Source organism: Leuciscus leuciscus (genome assembly GCF_965113295.1).
Source record: "Leuciscus leuciscus genome assembly, chromosome: 18".
NCBI lineage: Eukaryota > Metazoa > Chordata > Actinopteri > Cypriniformes > Leuciscidae > Leuciscus > Leuciscus leuciscus.
In genome coordinates this window covers 28,993,917-29,018,605 of record NC_138742.1, presented here as the reverse complement: position 1 = coordinate 29,018,605, position 24,689 = coordinate 28,993,917, and the positions used below count along the sequence as shown (strand labels likewise).

The following is a 24,689-nucleotide window of genomic DNA, read 5'->3' as shown; positions in this document are numbered from 1 at the left end:
CTGAAGCTCAAACATGCTGCGTAACACGAGAAGGTACCTCATTGGTTCTTGCTGAAGCTCAAACGTGCTGCGTAACACGAGAAGGAACCTCATTGGTTCTTGCTGAAGCTCAAACGTGTTGCGTAACACGAGAATGAACCTCATTGGTTCTTGCAGAAGCTCAAACGTGCTGCGTAATACGAGAATGAACCCTCATTGTGTTATGTCGAGGAAAAGACACACACACACAGTGCTTTGACGGAACGCAACTTTCCTTGTTTACTTTCTTAACAGTCACAGAATCCGGCACACTCAGGAGCATGCGCACAAGCATGACTTTACAACAGTATTACGACAACAGATAACAATGCAGAACTGGTTAACAACACAACATTTTCCCCCCTCCCACCTAGCTTAAGTATGAAATGTAGCTTCAAAGTCCTGGAAGTGCGCAGGACGTGCCCTCACCCTCACAGGACGAGTTGACACAGGGGCATCAGCAGATTGAGAGATTTGACCGTGATCAGTTCCCACTTCCTGCCTGATGACTTCCTCAGGATTCAGATTCAGTGGGGGCAGAATGTAGTCCATGACCACAGAACGGTTTCGGCTTTCATCCCTAGCGGAAGGCGTTGGCACTCTTCGAAGACAACTTGCATGCCAGCGTGACCCATTAGCAAGCTCAAAAGTGACTGGCCCTAACTGCCGTTTGACCTGGATGGGCTCGGACAGAAAAGAGCCCAGTTTATTGCTACAGTGTGGCCTTCGGGCTCTTACCCAATCCTGTGCTCGTATCTCGGTAGTAGGGTTGGGTATCGGTTGGGTTTTATCCGATACCAGTACCTACTCGGTATTTTTCAAACGGTTCCGGTGCTTAAACGGTTCTTAAACCGGTACTTAAGAAAACGAAACCGCACACACTTTATCAAAAAAAATAATACCTGTGTGTGTTTTCTGAAAAAGATTTTCTGATTTCTGATTAAATAAAAAAATTGTGCCGTTTAAAAGGCTACTGATGTAGCCGAAAACACTTAAGTTAAGATAAAAATTTTGTCTTCTCATATTATTTATATATATTATATATTAGGCTATATTACGTATTATATATTATAGACTTTTACAAAACAGAGAAATATCTGACACTGAGCAGAAATATTTAACACACATAGTATAGCCTCATATAAATATACTTGATATACTTCATACTTGATATGCAAGATTTGCAGTTGGCATTAAAATACTAGACTTACCCGAAGAGGAACACTGCAGCTGAACTTGAACTTTAGTCAAGAATGTGAGAGGTTTTGGGTTCTAATCCGCCTTCGTAGTTTTTTGTTTGTTTGTTTGTTGTTGTTGTTTTTTTAAACCGATTATGCTCATCAGTGGTTGTATATCAAGCAGGGACACTTTGTGTGCATTAGGCTATATTTTTTTATTTCACCAGAACTCTCCACGCACATACTCATCTGAGACGCGAGCGCACACACACACACACACACACACACACACACACACACACACACACAAACTCTACACACACGAGACGCGCGGAACTCTCCGCGCACATACTCATCTGAGACGCGAGCTCACACACACACACACACGCACAAACTCACGCACATACTCATCTGAGACGCGAGCACGCACACACAAACTCTCCGCGCACATACTCATATTGACGACGCCTCATAAATAGATCGATCTCTGCAACGTATTGAAGCGCGTCCACGTCCAAAGTATTGAAGCGCGCGTGAAGAAAGTGCGGTGCGCGAGCCACAAGAATCCGCGCCACTGATCGCAGGCAACGAGCACTTTGATCATTTAAAAAAACACAGTTCAGCGCTAGATCGTCTCTTATTTAACAAACGAACTAAATTAATGCTCTGCTGGTTAACTGGAGATGTTTTGTTATTGGATCATTCGTGCCGCGAGATGTTTTATAGGGGGCGGTGAAAAAAGTCAGGCACCGAAATCAGGCACCGAAAGTTGCGTTCTTATTCGGTCTGGTTACTACCGTTTACGTCGGAACCGGTTCTCTATTGGAACCGGGTTTCGGTACCCAACCCTACTCGGTAGGCCTAGCACGATGCTTGCGGTCATATCTGGCTCTCATGTTGCGGTGACGTTGATGAACCCGTGCCCGGGCCGAAGAGTTCCCTGGGAGCTGATGAGGTGGGCGGAGCCTGGTCAAAGGTAATTCTAATTCCCTGCCAAGCATGAGACTGGCAGGGGAAACTCCCGTAGTGGCATGCTGAGTGGTGCGATAATGCAAGAGTGTCTGGGAGAGAGAAGCTTTAAATGCAAAACCTTGGGCAAGGTGTGCGCGTATGCCATTCTTCAGACTTTGGTTAAACCTTTCCACGCCACCATTAGCTTGGGGATGGTAGTAGGCAGTACGCATGTGGGCTATTCCCTTGGCCGACAGGTAGGATGAAAACTCACTGGAAGTAAACTGTGGCCCATTGTCTGTGGTAATAGCCCGCGGAATGCCCCAACGGGAAAAGAGCTGCTCCAGGAAATCGACCATTGCGGAGGCTGTAACTGAGCCCAAAGGCACAACCTCAGGCCACTTTGAGTGGAGGTCATACACCACGACTAGGAACCGCTGATGGTGGGGAACAGAGACGAGCTCCCCACAGATGTCCATCTGTAGATGCTCCCATGGCTTCACGGGCCAGTCGACAGGCTGCAAGGGTGGCGGGGCTGGAGTTCCTGTTTTGCCACTAAGCAGACAAGGTGTGCAGTCACGTACAAGAGCTTCTAGCTCTCTATCAATCCCTGGCCACCAGACCAAGTCTCTACATCTCTGTTTCAGTTTAACTATCCCCACATGACCCTCGTGCGCCATTGACAGAACCCGCTCCCTAAGGGGCGGAGGAATGACTGCCCTGTGCCCCCTTGCTATGCATGACTCACCCCAACATGTCAGTTCTGTCTTAACTCGTGAGTAAGGGATCAGGTCAGAGCTCACCTGAGCTGGCCATCCTGACCGAATGTAGGTGCTGAGAGTAATGAAGAGTGGGTCTGCTGCAGACTCCCGCTGAAGTTCCTCAAGAGACACTGAGGTCTGTAAGGGCTCATACACTAACTGCACAAGGTCACTCTCAATGTCAAACTCCGGCTGCCTGGCTGTGGTGGTTGACTCCACAGCTGAACGTGACAGTAAATCTGCAACCACGTTGTCTTTTCCAGGGGTGAACTGCAGCTGGTAATTGTACTGATTCAACCTGTCAGCCCATCGGTGGAGCCTGAGTGGCTTGTGGCCAGTTCCCGTAGAGGACATGAGGGCAGTAAGGGCCTGGTGGTCTGTTCTGAGAGTAAAGGATCGTCCATATAAGTACATGTGCCAGCGTTCACATGCCCAAATGCACACCAGTGCCTCTCTCTCTCCCACTGAGTACTTCTGCTCCGCCATACTCAGAGCCCGCGAAGCAAAAGCAATAGGCCACCGCTGATGCGTCACATGTCACCAGGGTAGGACTGGAGAGATCAAAATGAGCTAGTGTTGGTGGTGACGTGAGGAGGTGCTTGAGCTGTTGAACAGCACGTTCGCACTCTGCTGTCCATGCCCAGGGGGTGTCTTGTTTGAGCAGCTGTCTCAGGGGTGCAGTGATTGCTGAATACTGAGGTAAGAATCTGAGATAGTAAGCAGTCATGCCCAGGAAGGATGCAAGCTTTCCAGCTGAGGCTGGCACAGGAAGGTTGAGAATGGCCTCTACATTGGACTGCAGCGGTGTAATACCCGAGCTGGACAACCGAAGGCCAACAAAGTCTATTGCTGGGGCTGCGAACACACATTTTTCTGTGTTCAGCGTCAGATTGTGTCTGGACAGAGCTGTGAACACCTGTCTCAGGCATTCATTGTGAGCGGCCTCATCCTTTCCATGTACAACAATATCATCTAAGTACACAGCCGTACCCGGGAGCCCTGCTAGGACAGTGGCCATGATTTTCTGAAAGCAGCTAGGTGCTGAACTAAGGCCAAAAGGAATTCTCTTGAAACGGAACACCCCCATGTGAGTCACGAATGCAGTCAGATTTCTACTGTCTTTGTGCAGGGGTATCTGCATGTAACCTTGCTTAAGGTCCAGCTTTGTGAACACTGAGGAGCCATGGAAAAGTGTTGTGAGTTCCTCAATTGTCGGCAGCGGGTATCTGTCCGGTACCATTGCCTTATTAGGGCCCCGGAGGTCAATGCAGAGATGTATGCCCCCTGACCGTTTATTCACAATCACAAGATTTGAAACCCAAGGGGAGGCATCGATGGGCTCAATGAGGTCTGCTGTTAGCATCCCCTGCAGTTCAGTGGTGTCCTGGTCACGCATGGCGAGAGGCACTCTTCGTAGTGGCTGGATGACGGATGGTACATCCGGGTTAAGCAAGGGTTTGTGGGCGAAAGCAGAAAGGCAGCCTAAACCACTGAATAGATTGGGAAACTGTGTGTGCCATGGCGAGTCCACCTGAAGGATAGTCACTCCGCTGTTGTCATGCAGAGAAAACCCAAGACTAATGAACAGGTCCAGACCCAGAATATTAGCACCGTGCTGTGTGACGTAGAACGGGAACTCTACCAGACGTTTCTTTCCGTATTGAACCGGCAGCTTAATTAATCCAGTCACTACAATGCTGGCTTGACCATAACCACAGAGTTTCAGAGGTGATGGTTGTAACTCATTCAATTTCTTGTAGGTGGCCATATTAAGCAATGACACTTTAGCTCCTGTGTCAAGAAGCAGTGGAATGCAACAGTCTTTCAGCTGTACACCACATGTTGAGAAAGTGACTGAGTGAGGGCCAACTGTGTGAATTACTGCTGGTGAGGGCTGAGATGTGGGAAGTGAGCCTGAGCTGGACTTTGATCTGCACCACCTTGCAAAATGGTTGAGCTTACCGCAATGCCTACACTTTTGGCCGATAGCTGGGCAGTCTGGTGACCTGTTGGCATGACGAATGGAGCCACAGTTGCCACACCTCCGTCTTCGTTGGCTTGATTGAGGCTGCGTTTGCTGGATGATTGCACCTGAAGTCTGAAGCCCCTCATCAGTGACTGCATTTGCGAGTACAGTGGTAACATTAGTTTTAGCTGCATTATTTTCTGCTATTTTAGCTGCACACTGAGTAGCTTCTTCAATTTGGAGTGCTAGAGTGAGAGCCTTATCCAGTGTAAGTTCGTCATCCTCCATTAACAGTCTCTCTCTGACTCGTTTTTTCAATAAGTTGGTCTCTAATTAATTCATCATGGAGATCACCGAATTTGCACGGCTCAGCGAGACTTCTTAAATCAGCGATAAACTGGCTGGCTGACTCACCCGATCGTTGGCATCTTTGTCTGAAGTTTAAGCGTTTTAGCAGCACGCTATGAGTCTTTTGAAAATGTCCCTTTAATCGCGCAACAGCGTCAGAGTATGTATTTGCGGTGCCGAGTGACTGGAAGATCCGTAATCCCTCTACTCCGAGACAATGGAGGAGAAGCGCGCGTTTTCTCTCATCCGAGACATCATCCAAGCCCGCGGCAACCAGGTACGTCTGAAATGACACATACCAGCGCTCCCACGGCACGACAGGTTCACCAGCGTGGGGCAGAAATGGCTCAGGTGGAGGCAAAGATAAAGCCATCCTCGTCGCCAAATGTTATGTCCAGGAAAAGACACACACACACACAGTGCTTTGACGGAATGCAACTTTCATCTCGCCGAAAGTAGTAGGTCATCCAGGTACTTTTTGCCTTCTCTTTCATGAGTACTGCGAATTCGGACATAATTCTTTTTATCACATAATGTTTTTGCCTACTATATAATAGGTAGCCTATATATGTAATTTCAGATGCAGCCTGTATCTGATGTGTGCGTTGATGAATGTTTATGTGAATAAAAAACTATATTCAATCTGTTAGGGTTAGGGTCATATAAAAGCGATAAAATCTCTTCAGAAAATTAGGACTCAGCCGCTAAATTAATATGGATTAGTTTTACAATCTTTGAATGAACTTTTTGAAGAGTCTAAGTGGTAGTTGCGTAGGCTGTCAGCCTGTCAATGGAAGGACAGAAACATTTCAGATTTCATAAAAAATATCTTAATTTGTGTTCCGAAGATGAACGAAAGTATAACGGGTTTGGAATGGCATGGGGGTGAGTAAATGCTGACATTTTTTTTTTTTTTTTTTGGGTGAACTAACCCTTTAAAGATTGTGTTTATAAATGTGCATACACAGCGCTGCTTCTGTGCAATGTTAACTTAAAGTACATGCAGCTGTTTGAATGAAAGAAAACCCACAGAAACAGAACAGTCTGAGGTATCACGTGACATTTATTTGCACCGCAAACATACTGGTTCAGTTCCAGTGCAGTAACCTTAAGTAAAAGGGTGTTTATCAAACACAAGGGTGAGTGTTCAAAGCAGATTGGAAATGAACATCGTAAAGATGACACACACACACACTCCAGTCACTGTGACGACTAAATCCGATGTCTCCTGCAGTGAAAGGCTGTTGTGGGCCGCTGTAGGCCGGTCTCTTTGCTGCTGATGTGTACTGGTCTCCTGTGGACTGATTCCTTGCCCGCCGACTGCTGGTTCACCACGTCTCTCTGGTGATTGGTTAGTTGACAGGTAAGCCGTAGAGTAAAATGCTGATGGTAAAAGTGTACAAAAGTTAAATCTGTTTCGATACTTTTATATTTGTACTTTATTTTTGGAGCTTGACAGACATGGTCACTATATTTTTATTGTTTGGAAAATTCAGAAAGAGTGAAAATTATCATGGGAAACGTTTTTTGGAGCAATAAATCTTGGTGAATACTAAAATTGAAAACAGGAGGGAAATGTCTATTTAGATATCTCTTTTATTCTAACAGTAGTGGTGGATGTTTTACCCAGAAGAGTTTGTAATAGCACAGCAATTATGAAAAGGCTGAATATGACAGCCATCCCACAGGCCAGCGGCAGCTGAACAGAGCTGTGTGTGAAGTCTCTCCACGCTCGGATTAACTGGATCCTCCACAGGACTAAAGAACAGGGAGTCACGTCCCCCTCCTCAAACTCCCTGCATCTACAGAAGGAAGAGTATCATGAGGAGAGAACAGATTCATGCTCACAAGGAAGTGTTTTCACTCCTTACACTCACTTCCACATGATTTGCCATTTTTACTTTATTAGTGCACATCGCTTGTCTTAATGTGAATGATTTATTGGTGCATGCTATTTTAAGAAAGAAATGTTTGTTTACATCAAATGAAAGAAAATAATTAAATTAAAAAGTACGAAATAAAAATAATCAAAAGTGTAGTTAATTCATGATTTATAAAGCATTAACAGACATTAATAAGCAGTTTATAAATACAGCTATAAATGCTTTATTCTTGATTTATAAGCATATCTATAATGTGTTTAATAATTGTATTTTCATACTTTTTACATACATAATTTCTAAATTAAGTATTACATTATTTACAACCCAGTTATTTAGGAGTTGTCAGTGAGTTGTCACATAAGATCGTTTAAAAAAGTGAATTATTAATAAACTACTTAAAGTTACATTTATACATCATATTATTTAGACATTACTAGTATATAGTAATAGTTAACTCAATGTGTTAATAAATGCTTTTTAACTTTCAGTTAAATATTTGTGTGAGCTCATCTAAAGTGATGACTATTTATGTCCATAAAGCTTTTCTTTCAGGATTATTTGATGAATTAAAAGTTCAGCATTCATTTGAAATAGAATCCTTTAATGTTATAAATGTCTTTACTGTGTTCTTGCTGAATAAAAAGATATTCAAAAAGATAAATTAATCTTACTGGCCCCAGACTTTTGTTACAAATTTTCTGTAAATTACCTTTAAATCAAGTCCCTTTGAGAATCTTTATTTATTTTTGAGGTTTATATATTTGGCCTATATACTATAACTAAACAACTATGTACAGACACACACCATACTGCATGCACAAACACATACACTTGTTTTGCACCATGTTTTGCGTAATTCAAATCAACTTTAGAGCTTAAGAGTTTTCCTTCAAAAAACATGAAACTAACAAGCAAATGACACACGGTGTAGGACACACAGACCTGGATAATAGATTTTCCACAACAACGCTCCGGTTCAGATTGTGTGCAGCTGAGATTCCCATCTGATCTAGAATGATGTCAGGAACTTCATAACCCTCCTCAATTAACATGGCTAGATTAAAGTGTCCCTGAAAATACACACAAAATACAGAAAAATAAAATAATATACAGTATATATATACTTTATTACAAAATCTGGAGTGGATGTCTGTGGGTTGATTTAGCTGTACAGTAAAGCTTATATAATAAGACTATATAGTATTCTATATGCAACAAGTGACATTTCTTATCGGCCAGCTAAATTCCACTTCACGTTGTGCCTAACAAATTGCTCAATTTCTTATTTCACTTTCTCTGTTTTTTTTGTTCATTTGTCACTCATATGTAAATAATGTAAAGCATTTCTGCCAAATGAAAGCAGAGCAAACGTTTACATACATCATATAAACGTATACATAGTACTGTATAAATAGTATAGCAGAATCCCTATCAGTGTACATATTTCTACGTTGTATATATATCTATATAGTCATACTGGCCAGCCCTATATTTGCCTGATTAGATGGTAAATGTGGTATGGTGTGTGTGTGTGTGTGTGTGTGTGTGTGTGTGTGTGTGTGTGTGTGTGTGTGTGTGTGTGTGTGTGTGTGTGTGTGTGTGTGTGTGTGTGTGTGTACCTGAGGACTGCCATGCACTGCTGCTGTACTGTACATGTGCATGGCCTTCACCATATCAGCCAGTTTACTGTAATAATCTCCCATCCGCAACAAACCTGCAGAAGACAGAGAAGCAGTAACAGATGAAGGCAGAAAGAGAGAGAGAGGGTGGAGGACAGCATGGATATTTTTATTGTAAATCATTTCAAATCAAGCTGTAATTTAGTTGCAAGATTTGTTATTGATGTCATTTAAAATGCAAGATATGAAATTAAAAATAATGCTAGATATGAATTTTGAGATGTGGTAGAAATAACATCACACAGTTCAGGGAGACAATGTGAATGCCTTAATTCGAAGTCATAAAAGGTGTTTATGAAATCATATTTAGATTGATCATATTCACACAGAACGCGTTTTTCCATTCTATTGCACTTACTTTTCCATTATTAGTAAATGCGCTAGACGGACGCGTATGACCGTTGTGCTCGCGTCCTGTGTGTTTTGCAGCGTCTCGCGCTGGACACGGCATCCTAAAAACGCGGCGCTCAGTTAATCTTTTAAAAGACGTGACTCGAGACCTTGCGGTTTTTCCCCATTCCGCTGCCTGTGTCTCGCGTTCTGTGTGAACCAGCCCTGATTCTTCTAACAGATGTAGTTGAATGCTATAGTTGTCACTGCTGTATTTCTGCTGGTCTGCAGAGGCTCACCAGATTCCTGAGGGATGTGATTGTAGGTAGAGTAGTTGTGATACCTCCACTGACAGGCAGAACTGTGGCCTAACACCTAGAAACACGTACATTAGGTGAATGGTATATACAGTATATATGTAAAAAAAAACAAAAAAAAAACAGGAAATGAAACTGGACGATTAGGAGATATATAAAAGATGTTTACCTCACACAGATGGGCGGCATTGTGCTGTGCCACACTAAGACCAGTTTCTGCTAGAATGGCATATTTCACCAACGCTTCATCCCTTGAACAGACAACAAATATCCACACAAACTTTTAGAAATATGTCATTTCAGCCCAGTACGAGTTTCTTTCTTCTGCGGAACACAAAATATATTTGAATAATGTGCTTGTCACTTTTTTCCATTACAATATTCATGAAAACAAAAGCAGAAATAAGGGTTATTTTAATAAATGAGATGAACTGAAGGAAGGATGGATCGATACATGCATGAACAAAGGTATGGTTGGGTAGGTGGATAGTTTTTAGGTACATCAATTTAATAATTGGGCTTGAATGTAAAATAACACTATGTTCACTGTATAAATTAAATATCGATTAATCTTTGTTAAAGCTATGTTTTGTTGTTTAATTAACATTAATGACCTAGGCTGTCGCTTTAAATGTGCTGATAGTAATTTTTTGACTATACTAAATAATACAATTTCAATATGTTTGCAGATATTTAGGAAACATGCTAAGTTCAAATACTTGTTTCTCAGAAAAACACTGGTACAGTCAGTCATTCTAATTTGAAATGTGTGTTCCGTGTCGGAATGTCTGTTTTTGTTTTGGACTGTGTGATTCCGCCCACTGCCAATTTATCCAATAGTATATTACAGCATATTTCAGCCATGGAAGCCAGCAAATGAACTGGGTCAGATATCTACCGGTACTAAAAGCCTTGCCACCCATCTAAAAAGCTCTATGACGCAGACATTAGCTGATTAACTTACAGTGGAAGGCTCGTCGCTTTCCATTGTCAATTGCGCTCGTGTCCTCAATCTGGCAACCCACGTGAGAGTCACATCTTAGGAGGAGGCCGAGAGAAACAACCCTCTCCGATATCTAGAATTTAGACTGTAGTACCCATTTCACTGGATGAAGAGATGGATGGATGGAGGGATAGATGGATAAAGGGATGGATGGATGGATGGATGGATGGATGGATGGATGGATGGTTAAAGATATGACTGATAAAGGGATGGATGGATTAAAAAGATGGATGGAAAAAGATTGGATGTATGAATGAATGGATGGATAGATAACTGTATGGATGGTTAGATGAAGGGATGTATGGAAGGATGATAAAGATGGATGGATGAATGAATGAAGGGATGGATGGATAAAGGTATGGATAAACAGATGGATGATGAGTTTGAAAAATCTAAAAACCATACTGTCTTTACAGTGTGTACAATCGCTAAGCTTTAGGAAGCCTCCGGAGCTGAAGTTCAGTTATGGTAATGGTCTTTTCGTTTCCGTCACGCGCTGTAAGCGGTAGACCAATCACCGTGAAAAGTGAAGCCGCCAAAGTCCTAATATGGCGCTGACATCTTGCGCTGATTTGGGACCTGCTTCTGTGCAGTAGTAAACGCGGGACCCGAGTCTGCGCAGTAGTGAGCGTGAAGTGGAGCCGCAATATCAAGGTCCTTCCCTCACTCCCGCAGAAATGGTTAGTACAAAGCTTACTGTGTGAATTAAACAGTTATGGACATGTAGAAATTAAAGTTGAAGCTCCAATCTCCTCCCAAAAATCCCCCAAAAACGTCTGTTGGTGCCTTGGTGGGCCACCTAACCAATCAGAGCAGAGTAGACCAATCACAACAGACTGGGCCATCTGACCAATCAGAGCAGAGTAGACCAATCACAACAGACTGGGCCACCTGAACAATGAGAGCAGAGTAGACCAATCACAACAGACTGGGCCATCTGACCAATCAGAGCAGAGTAGATCAATCACAACAGACTGGGCCATCTGACCAATCAGAGCAGAGTAGACCAATCACAACAGACTGGGCCATCTGACTAATCAGAGCAGAGTAGACCAATCACAACAGACTGGGCCATCTGACTAATCAGAGCAGAGTAGACCAATCACAACAGACTGGGCCATCTGACTAATCAGAGCAGGAAAGGAGGGATTTAGATTCTTCGTGTGAGAATCATTGAAAAATGTGGTGATGTGCAATGTTTAGTTTTTTTTGTTGAGAAAATAAAAGTATTTTTATGACCTTTGAAGCCTATTATAGGTGACCTCAAAATCAAAATTAAGAACCTTCAAAACAGCATAATAAGGACACTTTAAGGTAGGGATTAATGAAGGGATTGATGGATGAAGGGAGGGATGAATGAAGGGATGGATCTCTCACCATGATCCTCTTTGATAAGTTTGAAGAGCTTCTTTAACCATGAAGCCCAGGTGGCCGTTCATCTCAATGACTCGCTTCAACAGCCTGAAGAAACAGAAACCGAACAAAACAGAGAAACAAAGACTTGTTAAACACCGATCTATCCATCAAATTAAAATGGCAGCTTATGCATTTATAAAGAAGTTTTGTCAAATCTGTAAAATTTGTCAATATTTTTCAAGTAAATGATCATCCATTTGTGTTGGCCGCTGTATAACTGAAGTGATAGATGAGAGTATAGATGAGTCTGACATACAGCACAGCTTTGTCTTGATCTCTCGCCACTCCTCGTACAGTTCCAGTGGAGAGAAGTCCTGCCGCCTCCACAGCGCCGCCCACATGACCCAGCTGAGCCGCACGCAGAAACAACTGGAACGCAGCAGTCTGAAAGAGCATTGAGATCAATACACCATACACTTCTGCCATAAACACATTTTCATCAGTATAAAGTTCTCACGACAGAAGAAAGCATGAGACAATTCAAACTCATGACTCTTGGTGCCAGGATTGATGCCAATGACATTTCAAACTTGACAGCAACTCTTTTTGTGTCATTTTTCAAACTTGACAGAAACTCTTTTTTTGTCATTTTTGATACCTGACAGCAACTTTTTTTGGTATTTTTTCAAACTTCACAGCAACTTTTTTTTTTTTTGTCGTTTTTCAAACATAACAAACTCTTTTTTTGTCATTTTTGATACCTGACAGCAACTTTTTTTTTGTCGTTTTTCAAACATGACAGAAACTCTTATTTTGTCATTTTTGATACCTGACAGCAACTTTTTTTTGGTATTTTTTCAAACTTCACAGCAACTTTTTTTTTTTTGTCGTTTTTCAAACATGACAGAAACTCTTTTTTTGTCATTTTTGATACCTGACAGCAACTTTTTTTGGTATTTTTTCAAACTTCACAGCAACTTTTTTTTTTGTCGTTTTTCAAACATGACAGAAACTCTTATTTTGTCATTTTTGATACCTGACAGCAACTTTTTTTGGTATTTTTTCAAACTTCACAGCAACTTTTTTTTTTTGTCATTTTTCAAACATGACAGAAACTCTTATTTTGTCATTTTTGATACCTGACAGCAACTTTTTTTTGTATTTTTTCAAACTTCACACCCAGCAAACAGGGGACGTCCCCCGGACGTTTTGAACGTCCCCTTAGGTCCGCATTAGGTCCGCTTTGTAACGTTCCCGAGCGGACGTTCGGAGGACGTCCGCATTTGGTCCGCTTTGTAACGTTCCCGAGCGGACCTTCGGGGGACGTCCGCATTTGGTCCACTTTGGAACGTTCCCGAGCGGACCTTCGGGGGACGTCCGCATTTGGTCCGCTTTGGAACGTTCCCGAGCGGACCTTCGGAGGACGTCCGCATCTGGTCCGCTTTGGAACGTTCACTGATGGACGTTCTGAGGACATTTATCCGTGCCAGTTTGCGAACGTCTCCCTCACATGCCATTTCCATGACAACACACAATCCAGTCGCCCATGCCTTTGATTTTTATCATTAGACCGGACATCTTGCAACTCAGACAAATGACTGATTAAACTAAAATATAAACCCATATTGGATTTAAAAGGGGATTTGTTTATCCATTAAATTAACTGTGATAATGGATTTTATCTAAAAAACATGGTTTTTGTTTTGCAGATTGAGGTTATAGTTTTATAACTGAAAATAAACTATAGTAAAAATATTATTTATAGCACATGCTGGAAAGAAAGTGGAAAATAACACAGATAAGACAAGTGTATCCTAATTTAGGCTACCTGTAAAAATGTTGGTCAGGCGATTGAAGGACTGGTTTTATTCAAAATAAGTTATTTTAGGAAAAATATTATTCTAATTATTGCACTTAAGACTGATAGCACATTGCATTTCAAATAACAAAAAAAAGTGTCATATAGCTACACACTATAATTTTGGCAGCAAGTTATGATCAAATGCATAGCCTATCTATGATCAAATGCACCTAAGCGAGTGACGTCATTCATTATGCACGCAGCATGTATCCATGTCTCCATGGCAACGCTCAGCTGTAGTGACAGTTGACGGTCCTCCTCAGACGCGGCCTTGTGTTTTCCCTTTCGTCTGTCTTAAAGGTATTTTTAATTTTTAGATTAGTATACATTAGTTATCGTAAACACTATACATCATTACATATTATGAAAATTTGACTTTTTAAAACGTTTGCTGAAGTTGTCCGCCGTGTACCACTGCTAACCGTTATGCTAACACTACGAAACTAACGTTAGCTGCTAAATGTTGCTGAAATGAGACGACGTTATATTTCACATATTCATATAGACATATAAAATCATAGCACTACTGAATGTGTTAATTTTGTTGTTTTAGATGCCAGGGGGAATAATTGCCAACGGACTAACCCCACAGCTGACCGACCGAGACACACGTAGCTGCCAGCGCGTTTGAAGACACACACACACACACACGGAAAGAGCACAACACCTTTACAATTGTTCAAATAAATACTTTGTTCCTTACAACGTGTCTGTTTTCTTTGGTTAGCCAAGTAAAATAAAATAAAAAAGGATGTTAAAAGGACTTCTAATGAACGTTCTGTAAAGGTCCCCGAATGTTTTCCAAACGTCCCACGAAGGTCCCTCGGGACGTCGCACGACGGTCCTGCAAACGTCCTGCGAAAGTCCCCCGCGACGTCCTGCGAACGTCCCCCGCGACGTCCTGCTAACGTTTAAAGAACCCTACACGAAGACGTCCAGAGGACGTTCGCAGAGGACGTTCAGGGACGTTCTAGGGACGTCTTTTTGTTAGCTGGGCAGCAACTTTTTTTTTTTGTCGTTTTTCAAACATGACAGAAACTCTTTTTTTGTCATTTTTGATACCTGACAGCAACTTTTTTTGCTATTTTTTCAAACTTCACAGCAACTTTTTTTTTTTGTCGTTTTTCAAACTTGACAGAAACTCTTTTTTGGTCATTTTTCAAACTTGACAGAAACTCTTTTTTTGTCATTTTTCAAACATGACAGAAACTCTTTTTTTGTCATTTTTGATACCTGACAGCAACTTTTTTTGGTATTTTTTCAAACTTCACAGCAACTTTTTTTTTTTTTTTTTTCAAACATGACAGAAACTCTTTTTTTGTCATTTTTGATACCTGACAGCAACTTTTTTTTTTTTGTCGTTTTTCAAACATGACAGAAACTCTTTTTTTGTCATTTTTGATACCTGACAGCAACTTTTTTTGCAATTTTTTCAAACTTCACAGCAACTTTTTTTTTTGTCGTTTTTCAAACATGACAGAATCTCTTTTTTTGTCATTTTTGATACCTGACAGCAACTTTTTTTGGGTATTTTTTCAAACTTCACAGCAACTTTTTTTTTTTTTTTTTTTTTAACATGACAGAAAATCTTTTTTTGTCATTTTTGATACCTGACAGCAACTTTTTTTGGTATTTTTTCAAACTTCACAGCAACTTTTATTTTTTGTCGTTTTTCAAACATGACAGAAACTCTTATTTTGTCATTTTTGATACCTGACAGCAACTTTTTTTGGTATTTTTTCAAACTTCACAGCAACTTTTTTTTTTTTCGTTTTTCAAACATGACAGAAACTCTTATTTTGTCATTTTTGATACCTGACAGCAACTTTTTTTGGTATTTTTTCAAACTTCACAGCAACTTTTTTTTTTTGTCGTTTTTCAAACATGACAGAAACTCTTTTTTTGTCATTTTTGATACCTGACAGCAACTTTTTTTTTTTTGTCGTTTTTCAAACATGACAGAAACTCTTTTTTTGTCATTTTTGATACCTGACAGCAACTTTTTTTGCAATTTTTTCAAACTTCACAGCAACTTTTTTTTTTGTCGTTTTTCAAACATGACAGAATCTCTTTTTTTGTCATTTTTGATACCTGACAGCAACTTTTTTTGGGTATTTTTTCAAACTTCACAGCAACTTTTTTTTTTTTTTTTTTTTTAACATGACAGAAAATCTTTTTTTGTCATTTTTGATACCTGACAGCAACTTTTTTTGGTATTTTTTCAAACTTCACAGCAACTTTTATTTTTTGTCGTTTTTCAAACATGACAGAAACTCTTATTTTGTCATTTTTGATACCTGACAGCAACTTTTTTTGGTATTTTTTCAAACTTCACAGCAACTTTTTTTTTTTTCGTTTTTCAAACATGACAGAAACTCTTATTTTGTCATTTTTGATACCTGACAGCAACTTTTTTTGGTATTTTTTCAAACTTCACAGCAACTTTTTTTTTTTGTCGTTTTTCAAACATGACAGAAACTCTTTTTTTGTCATTTTTGATACCTGACAGCAACTTTTTTTGCTATTTTTTCAAACTTCACAGCAACTTTTTTTTTTTGTCGTTTTTCAAACTTGACAGAAACTCTTTTTTGGTCATTTTTCAAACTTGACAGAAACTCTTTTTTTGTCATTTTTCAAACATGACAGAAACTCTTTTTTTGTCATTTTTGATACCTGACAGCAACTTTTTTTGGTATTTTTTCAAACTTCACAGCAACTTTTTTTTTTTTTTTTTTCAAACATGACAGAAACTCTTTTTGCAATTTTTTCAAACTTCACAGCAACTTTTTTTTTTGTCGTTTTTCAAACATGACAGAATCTCTTTTTTTGTCATTTTTGATACCTGACAGCAACTTTTTTTGGGTATTTTTTCAAACTTCACAGCAACTTTTTTTTTTTTTTTTTTTTAAACATGACAGAAAATCTTTTTTTGTCATTTTTGATACCTGACAGCAACTTTTTTTGGTATTTTTTCAAACTTCACAGCAACTTTTATTTTTTGTCGTTTTTCAAACATGACAGAAACTCTTATTTTGTCATTTTTGATACCTGACAGCAACTTTTTTTTGGTATTTTTTCAAACTTCACAGCAACTTTTTTTTTTTTCGTTTTTCAAACATGACAGAAACTCTTATTTTGTCATTTTTGATACCTGACAGCAACTTTTTTTGGTATTTTTTCAAACTTCACAGCAACTTTTTTTTTTTGTCGTTTTTCAAACATGACAGAAACTCTTATTTTGTCATTTTTGATACCTGACAGCAACTTTTTTTGGTATTTTTTCAAACTTCACAGCAACTTTTTTTTTTTTCGTTTTTCAAACATGACAGAAACTCTTATTTTGTCATTTTTGATACCTGACAGCAACTTTTTTTGGTATTTTTTCAAACTTCACAGCAACTTTTTTTTTTTGTCATTTTTCAAACATGACAGAAACTCTTATTTTGTCATTTTTGATACCTGACAGCAACTTTTTTTGGTATTTTTTCAAACTTCACAGCAACTTTTTTTTGTTGTCATTTTTCAAACATGACAGAAACTCTTATTTTGTCATTTTTGATACCTGACAGCAACTTTTTTTTGGTATTTTTTCAAACTTCACAGCAACTTTTATTTTTTGTCGTTTTTCAAACATGACAGAAACTCTTATTTTGTCATTTTTGATACCTGACAGCAACTTTTTTTGGTATTTTTTCAAACTTCACAGCACCTTTTTTTTTTTTGTCATTTTTCAAACATGACAGAAACTCTTATTTTGTCATTTTTGATACCTGACAGCAACTTTTTTTTGGTATTTTTTCAAACTTCACAGCAACTTTTATTTTTTGTCGTTTTTCAAACATGACAGAAACTCTTATTTTGTCATTTTTGATACCTGACAGCAACTTTTTTTGGTATTTTTTCAAACTTCACAGCAACTTTTTTTTTTGTCATTTTTCAAACATGACAGAAACTCTTATTTTGTCATTTTTGATACCTGACAGCAACTTTTTTTGGTATTTTTTCAAACTTCACAGCAACTTTTTTTTTTTGTCGTTTTTCAAACATGACAGAAACTCTTTTTTTGTCTTTTTTGATACCTGACAGCAATTTTTTTTGGTATTTTTTCAAACTTCACAGCAACTTTTATTTTTTGTCGTTTTTCAAACATGACAGAAACTCTTATTTTGTCATTTTTGATACCTGACAGCAACTTTTTTTGGTATTTTTTCAAACTTCACAGCAACTTTTATTTTTTGTCGTTTTTCAAACATGACATAAACTCTTTTTTTGTCTTTTTTGATACCTGACAGCAACTTTTTTTGGTATTTTTTCAAACTTCACAGCAACTTTTATTTTTTGTCGTTTTTCAAACATGACAGAAACTCTTATTTTGTCATTTTTGATACCTGACAGCAACTTTTTTTGGTATTTTTTCAAACTTCACAGCAACTTTTATTTTTTGTCATTTTTCAAACATGACAGAAACTCTTATTTTGTCATTTTTGATACCTGACAGCAACTTTTTTTGGTATTTTTTCAAACTTCACAGCAACTTTTATTTTTTGTCATTTTTCAAACATGACAGAAACTCTTATTTTGTCATTTTTGATACCTGACAGCAACTTTTTTTGGTATTTTTTCAAACTTCACAGCAACTTTTATTTTTTGTCGTTTTTCAAACATGACATAAACTCTTTTTTTGTCTTTTTTGATACCTGACAGCAACTTTTTTTGGTATTTTTTCAAACTTCACAGCAACTTTTTTTCTTGTCGTTTTTCAAACATGACAGAAACTCTTATTTTGTCATTTTTGATACCTGACAGCAACAATTTTTGGTATTTTTTCAAACTTCACAGCAACTTTTTTTTTTTTCGTTTTTCAAACATGACAGAAACTCTTTTTTTTTGTCTTTTTTGATACCTGATAGCAACTTTTTTTTGGTATTTTTTCAAACTTCACAGCAACTTTTTTTTTTTTTGTCGTTTTTCAAACTTGACAGAAACTCTTTTTTGGTCATTTTTCAAACTTGACAGAAACTCTTTTTTTGTCATTTTTCAAACATGACAGAAACTCTTTTTTGGTCATTTTTCAAACTTGACAGAAACTCTTTTTTTGTCATTTTTCAAACTTGACAGAAACTCTTTTTTTGTCATTTTTCAAACATGACAGAAACTCTTTTTTTGGTCATTTTTCAAACTTGACAGAAACTCTTTTTTTGTCGTTTTTCAAACTTGACAGAAACCCTTTTTTGGTCATTTTTCAAACTTGACAGAAACTCTTTTTTGGTCATTTTTCAAACTTGACAGAAACTCTTTTTTGGTCATTTTTCAAACTTGACAGAAACTCTTTTTTGGTCATTTTTCAAACTTGACAGAAACTCTTTTTTTGTCGTTTTTCAAACTTGACAGAAACTCTTTTTTTGTCATTTTTCAAACATGACAGAAACTCTTTTTTTATCATTTTTGATACCTGACAGCAACTTTTTTTTTGGTCATTTTTCAATCTTGACAGAAACTTTTTTTTTGGACATTTTTCAAACTTGACAAACTTTTTTTTTGTCATTTTTCAAACTTGACAGAAACTCTTTTTTTGTCATTTTTGATACCTGACAGCAACTTTTTTACGTATTTTTTCAAACTTCACAGCAACTTTTTTTTGGTCATTTTTCAATCTTGACAGAAACTTTTTTTTTGTCATTTTTCAAACATGACAGAAACTCTTTTTTTGTCATTTCTGATACCTGACAGCAACTTTTTTTGGTATTTTTTCAAACTTCACAGCAACTTTTTTTTGGTCATTTTTCAAACTTGACAAACTTTTTTTTGGGTCATTTTTCAAACATAACAAACTCTTTTTTTGTCATTTTTGATACCTGACAGCAACTTTTTTACGTATTTTTTCAAACTTCACAGCAACTTTTATTTTGGTCATTTTTCAAACTTGACAGCAACTTTTTTTTTGTCATTCATCAAACGTGACAGCAATTTTTTTTGTGTCATTTTTCAAACTTCACAGCAACTTTTATTTTTTGTCGTTTTTCAAACATGACAGAAACTCTTTTTTTGTATTTTTTGATACCTGACAGCAACTTTTTTTGGTATTTTTTCAAACTTCACAGCAACTTTTATTTTTTGTCGTTTTTCAAACATGACAGAAACTCTTATTTTGTCATTTTTGATACCTGACAGCAACTTTTTTTGGTATTTTTTCAAACTTCACAGCAACTTTTATTTTTTGTCGTTTTTCAAACATGACAGAAACTCTTATTTTGTCATTTTTGATACCTGACAGCAACTTTTTTTGGTATTTTTTCAAACTTCACAGCAACTTTTTTTTTTTGTCATTTTTCAAACATGACAGAAACTCTTATTTTGTCTTTTTTGATACCTGACAGCAACTTTTTTTGGTATTTTTTCAAACTTCACAGCAACTTTTTTTTGGTCATTTTTCAAACTTGACAAACTTTTTTTTTGGTCATTTTTCAAACATAACAAACTCTTTTTTTGTCATTTTTGATACCTGACAGCAACTTTTTTACGTATTTTTTCAAACTTCACAGCAACTTTTATTTTGGTCATTTTTCAAACTTGACAGCAACTTTTTTTTTGTCATTCATCAAACGTGACAGCAATTTTTTTTGTGTCATTTTTCAAACTTCACAGCAACTTTTATTTTTTGTCGTTTTTCAAACATGACAGAAACTCTTTTTTTGTCATTTTTCAAACTTCACAGCAACTTTTTTTTTTTGTCATTTTTCAAACATGACAGAAACTCTTATTTTGTCATTTTTGATACCTGACAGCAACTTTTTTTGGTATTTTTTCAAACTTCACAGCAACTTTTTTTTTGTCATTTTTCAAACATGACAGAAACTCTTTTTTTGTCTTTTTTGATACCTGACAGCAACTTTTTTTGGTATTTTTTCAAACTCCACAGCAACTTTTTTTTTGTTGTCATTTTTCAAACATGACAGAAACTCTTTTTTTGTCTTTTTTGATACCTGACAGCAACTTATTTTGGTATTTTTTCAAACTTCACAGCAACTTTTATTTTTTGTCGTTTTTCAAACATGACAGAAACTCTTTTTTTGTATTTTTTGATACCTGACAGCAACTTTTTTTGGTATTTTTTCAAACTTCACAGCAACTTTTATTTTTTGTCGTTTTTCAAACATGACAGAAACTCTTATTTTGTCATTTTTGATACCTGACAGCAACTTTTTTTTTGGTATTTTTTCAAACTTCACAGCAACTTTTTTTCTTGTCGTTTTTCAAACATGACAGAAACTCTTATTTTGTCATTTTTGATACCTGACAGCAACAATTTTTGGTATTTTTTCAAACTTCACAGCAACTTTTTTTTTTTCGTTTTTCAAACATGACAGAAACTCTTTTTTTGGTCTTTTTTGATACCTGATAGCAACTTTTTTTTGGTATTTTTTCAAACTTCACAGCAACTTTTTTTTTTTTTGTCGTTTTTCAAACTTGACAGAAACTCTTTTTTGGTCATTTTTCAAACTTGACAGAAACTCTTTTTTTGTCATTTTTCAAACTTGACAGAAACTCTTTTTTTGTCATTTTTCAAACATGACAGAAACTCTTTTTTTGGTCATTTTTCAAACTTGACAGAAACTCTTTTTTGGTCATTTTTCAAACTTGACAGAAACTCTTTTGTCGTTTTTCAAACTTGACAGAAACCCTTTTTTGGTCATTTTTCAAACTTGACAGAAACTCTTTTTTGGTCATTTTTCAAACTTGACAGAAACTCTTTTTTGGTCATTTTTCAAACTTGACAGAAACTCTTTTTTGGTCATTTTTCAAACTTGACAGAAACTCTTTTTTTGTCGTTTTTCAAACTTGACAGAAACTCTTTTTTTGTCATTTTTCAAACATGACAGAAACTCTTTTTTTTATCATTTTTGATACCTGACAGCAACTTTTTTTTTGGTCATTTTTCAATCTTGACAGAAACTTTTTTTTTGGACATTTTTCAAACTTGACAAACTTTTTTTTTGTCATTTTTCAAACATGACAGAAACTCTTTTTTTGTCATTTTTGATACCTGACAGCAACTTTTTTACGTATTTTTTCAAACTTCACAGCAACTTTTATTTTTTGTCATTTTTCAAACATGACAGAAACTCTTATTTTGTCATTTTTGATACCTGACAGCAACTTTTTTACGTATTTTTTCAAACTTCACAGCAACTTTTTTTTGGTCATTTTTCAATCTTGACAGAAACTTTTTTTTTGTCATTTTTCAAACATGACAGAAACTCTTTTTTTGTCATTTCTGATACCTGACAGCAACTTTTTTTGGTATTTTTTCAAACTTCACAGCAACTTTTTTTTGGTCATTTTTCAAACTTGACAAACTTTTTTTTTGGTCATTTTTCAAACATAACAAACTCTTTTTTTGTCATTTTTGATACCTGACAGCAACTTTTTTACGTATTTTTTCAAACTTCACAGCAACTTTTATTTTGGTCATTTTTCAAACTTGACAGCAACTTTTTTTTTGTCATTCATCAAACGTGACAGCAATTTTTTTTGTGTCATTTTTCAAACTTCACAGCAACTTTTATTTTTTGTCGTTTTTCAAACATGACAGAAACTCTTTTTTTGTCATTTTTGATACCTGACAGCAACTTTTTTTGGTATTTTTTCAAACTTCACAGCAACTTTTTTTTTTTGTCATTTTTCAAACATGACAGAAACTCTTATTTTGTCATTTTTCAAACTTCATAGCAACTTTTTTTTTGTCGTTTTTCAAACTTGACAGAAACTCTTTTTTTGTCATTTTTCAAACTTCACAGCAACTTTTTTTTTTTGTCGTTTTTCAAACATGACAGAAACTCTTATTTTGTCATTTTTCAAACTTCACAGCAACTTTTTTTGAGGTCATTTTTCAAACTTGACAAACTTTTTTTTTGGTCATTTTTCAAACATAACAAACTCTTTTTTTGTCATTTTTGATACCTGACAGCAACTTTTTTACGTATTTTTTCAAACTTCACAGCAACTTTTATTTGGGTCATTTTTCAAACTTGACAGCAACTTTTTTTTTGTCATTCATCAAACGTGACAGCAATTTTTTTTGTGTCATTTTTCAAACTTCACAGCAACTTTTATTTTTTGTCGTTTTTCAAACATGACAGAAACTCTTTTTTTGTCATTTTTGATACCTGACAGCAACTTTTTTTGGTATTTTTTCAAACTTCACAGCAACTTTTTTTTTTTGTCATTTTTCAAACATGACAGAAACTCTTATTTTGTCATTTTTCAAACTTCACAGCAACTTTTTTTTTGTCGTTTTTCAAACTTGACAGAAACTCTTTTTTTGTCATTTTTCAAACTTCACAGCAACTTTTTTTTTTTGTCGTTTTTCAAACATGACAGAAACTCTTATTTTGTCATTTTTCAAACTTCACAGCAACTTTTTTTGAGGTCATTTTTCAAACTTGACAAACTTTTTTTTTGGTCATTTTTCAAACATAACAAACTCTTTTTTTGTCATTTTTGATACCTGACAGCAACTTTTTTACGTATTTTTTCAAACTTCACAGCAACTTTTATTTTGGTCATTTTTCAAACTTGACAGCAACTTTTTTTTTGTCATTCATCAAACGTGACAGCAATTTTTTTTGTGTCATTTTTCAAACTTCACAGCAACTTTTATTTTTTGTCGTTTTTCAAACATGACAGAAACTCTTTTTTTGTCATTTTTCAAACTTCACAGCAACTTTTTTTTTTGTCATTTTTCAAACATGACAGAAACTCTTATTTTGTCATTTTTGATACCTGACAGCAACTTTTTTTGGTATTTTTTCAAACTTCACAGCAACTTTTTTTTTTGTCATTTTTCAAACATGACAGAAACTCTTTTTTTGTCTTTTTTGATACCTGACAGCAACTTATTTTGGTATTTTTTCAAACTTCACAGCAACTTTTATTTTTTGTCGTTTTTCAAACATGACAGAAACTCTTTTTTTGTATTTTTTGATACCTGACAGCAACTTTTTTTGGTATTTTTTCAAACTTCACAGCAACTTTTATTTTTTGTCGTTTTTCAAACATGACAGAAACTCTTATTTTGTCATTTTTGATACCTGACAGCAACTTTTTTTTTGGTATTTTTTCAAACTTCACAGCAACTTTTTTTTTTGTCATTTTTCAAACATGACAGAAACTCTTATTTTGTCATTTTTCAAACTTCACAGCAACTTTTTTTTTGTCGTTTTTCAAACTTGACAGAAACTCTTTTTTTGTCATTTTTCAAACTTCACAGCAACTTTTTTTTTTTGTCGTTTTTCAAACATGACAGAAACTCTTATTTTGTCATTTTTCAAACTTCACAGCAACTTTTTTTGAGGTCATTTTTCAAACTTGACAAACTTTTTTTTTGGTCATTTTTCAAACATAACAAACTCTTTTTTTGTCATTTTTGATACCTGACAGCAACTTTTTTACGTATTTTTTCAAACTTCACAGCAACTTTTATTTTGGTCATTTTTCAAACTTGACAGCAACTTTTTTTTTGTCATTCATCAAACGTGACAGCAATTTTTTTTGTGTCATTTTTCAAACTTCACAGCAACTTTTATTTTTTGTCGTTTTTCAAACATGACAGAAACTCTTTTTTTGTCATTTTTCAAACTTCACAGCAACTTTTTTTTTTTGTCATTTTTCAAACATGACAGAAACTCTTATTTTGTCATTTTTGATACCTGACAGCAACTTTTTTTGGTATTTTTTCAAACTTCACAGCAACTTTTTTTTTTGTCATTTTTCAAACATGACAGAAACTCTTTTTTTGTCTTTTTTGATACCTGACAGCAACTTATTTTGGTATTTTTTCAAACTTCACAGCAACTTTTATTTTTTGTCGTTTTTCAAACATGACAGAAACTCTTTTTTTGTATTTTTTGATACCTGACAGCAACTTTTTTTGGTATTTTTTCAAACTTCACAGCAACTTTTATTTTTTGTCGTTTTTCAAACATGACAGAAACTCTTATTTTGTCATTTTTGATACCTGACAGCAACTTTTTTTTTG

The 24,689-nt window shown here is 36.3% G+C and overlaps 1 protein-coding gene across 2 annotated transcripts in view; it reads right to left on the bottom strand.

The window, feature by feature from the left end:
• Nucleotides 1-6,267: 6,267 nt before the first annotated feature.
• LOC309480504 (protein sel-1 homolog 3) overlaps nt 6,268-24,689 on the bottom strand; it is a 106,097-nt gene continuing 87,675 nt past the window's right edge. For both annotated transcript variants that reach the window (XM_082145029.1, XM_082145030.1), the window contains 8 exons: nt 12,107-12,234; nt 11,812-11,895; nt 9,601-9,682; nt 9,414-9,489; nt 8,725-8,819; nt 8,048-8,175; nt 6,849-7,024; nt 6,268-6,605 (listed from right to left, as the gene is read on the bottom strand). In XM_082145029.1, the coding sequence (XP_082001155.1) occupies nt 6,370-6,605; nt 6,849-7,024; nt 8,048-8,175; nt 8,725-8,819; nt 9,414-9,489; nt 9,601-9,682; nt 11,812-11,895; nt 12,107-12,234 (1,005 nt within the window). In that variant the 3' untranslated portion in view covers nt 6,268-6,369. The remainder of the gene's footprint in view (nt 6,606-6,848; nt 7,025-8,047; nt 8,176-8,724; nt 8,820-9,413; nt 9,490-9,600; nt 9,683-11,811; nt 11,896-12,106; nt 12,235-24,689) is intronic.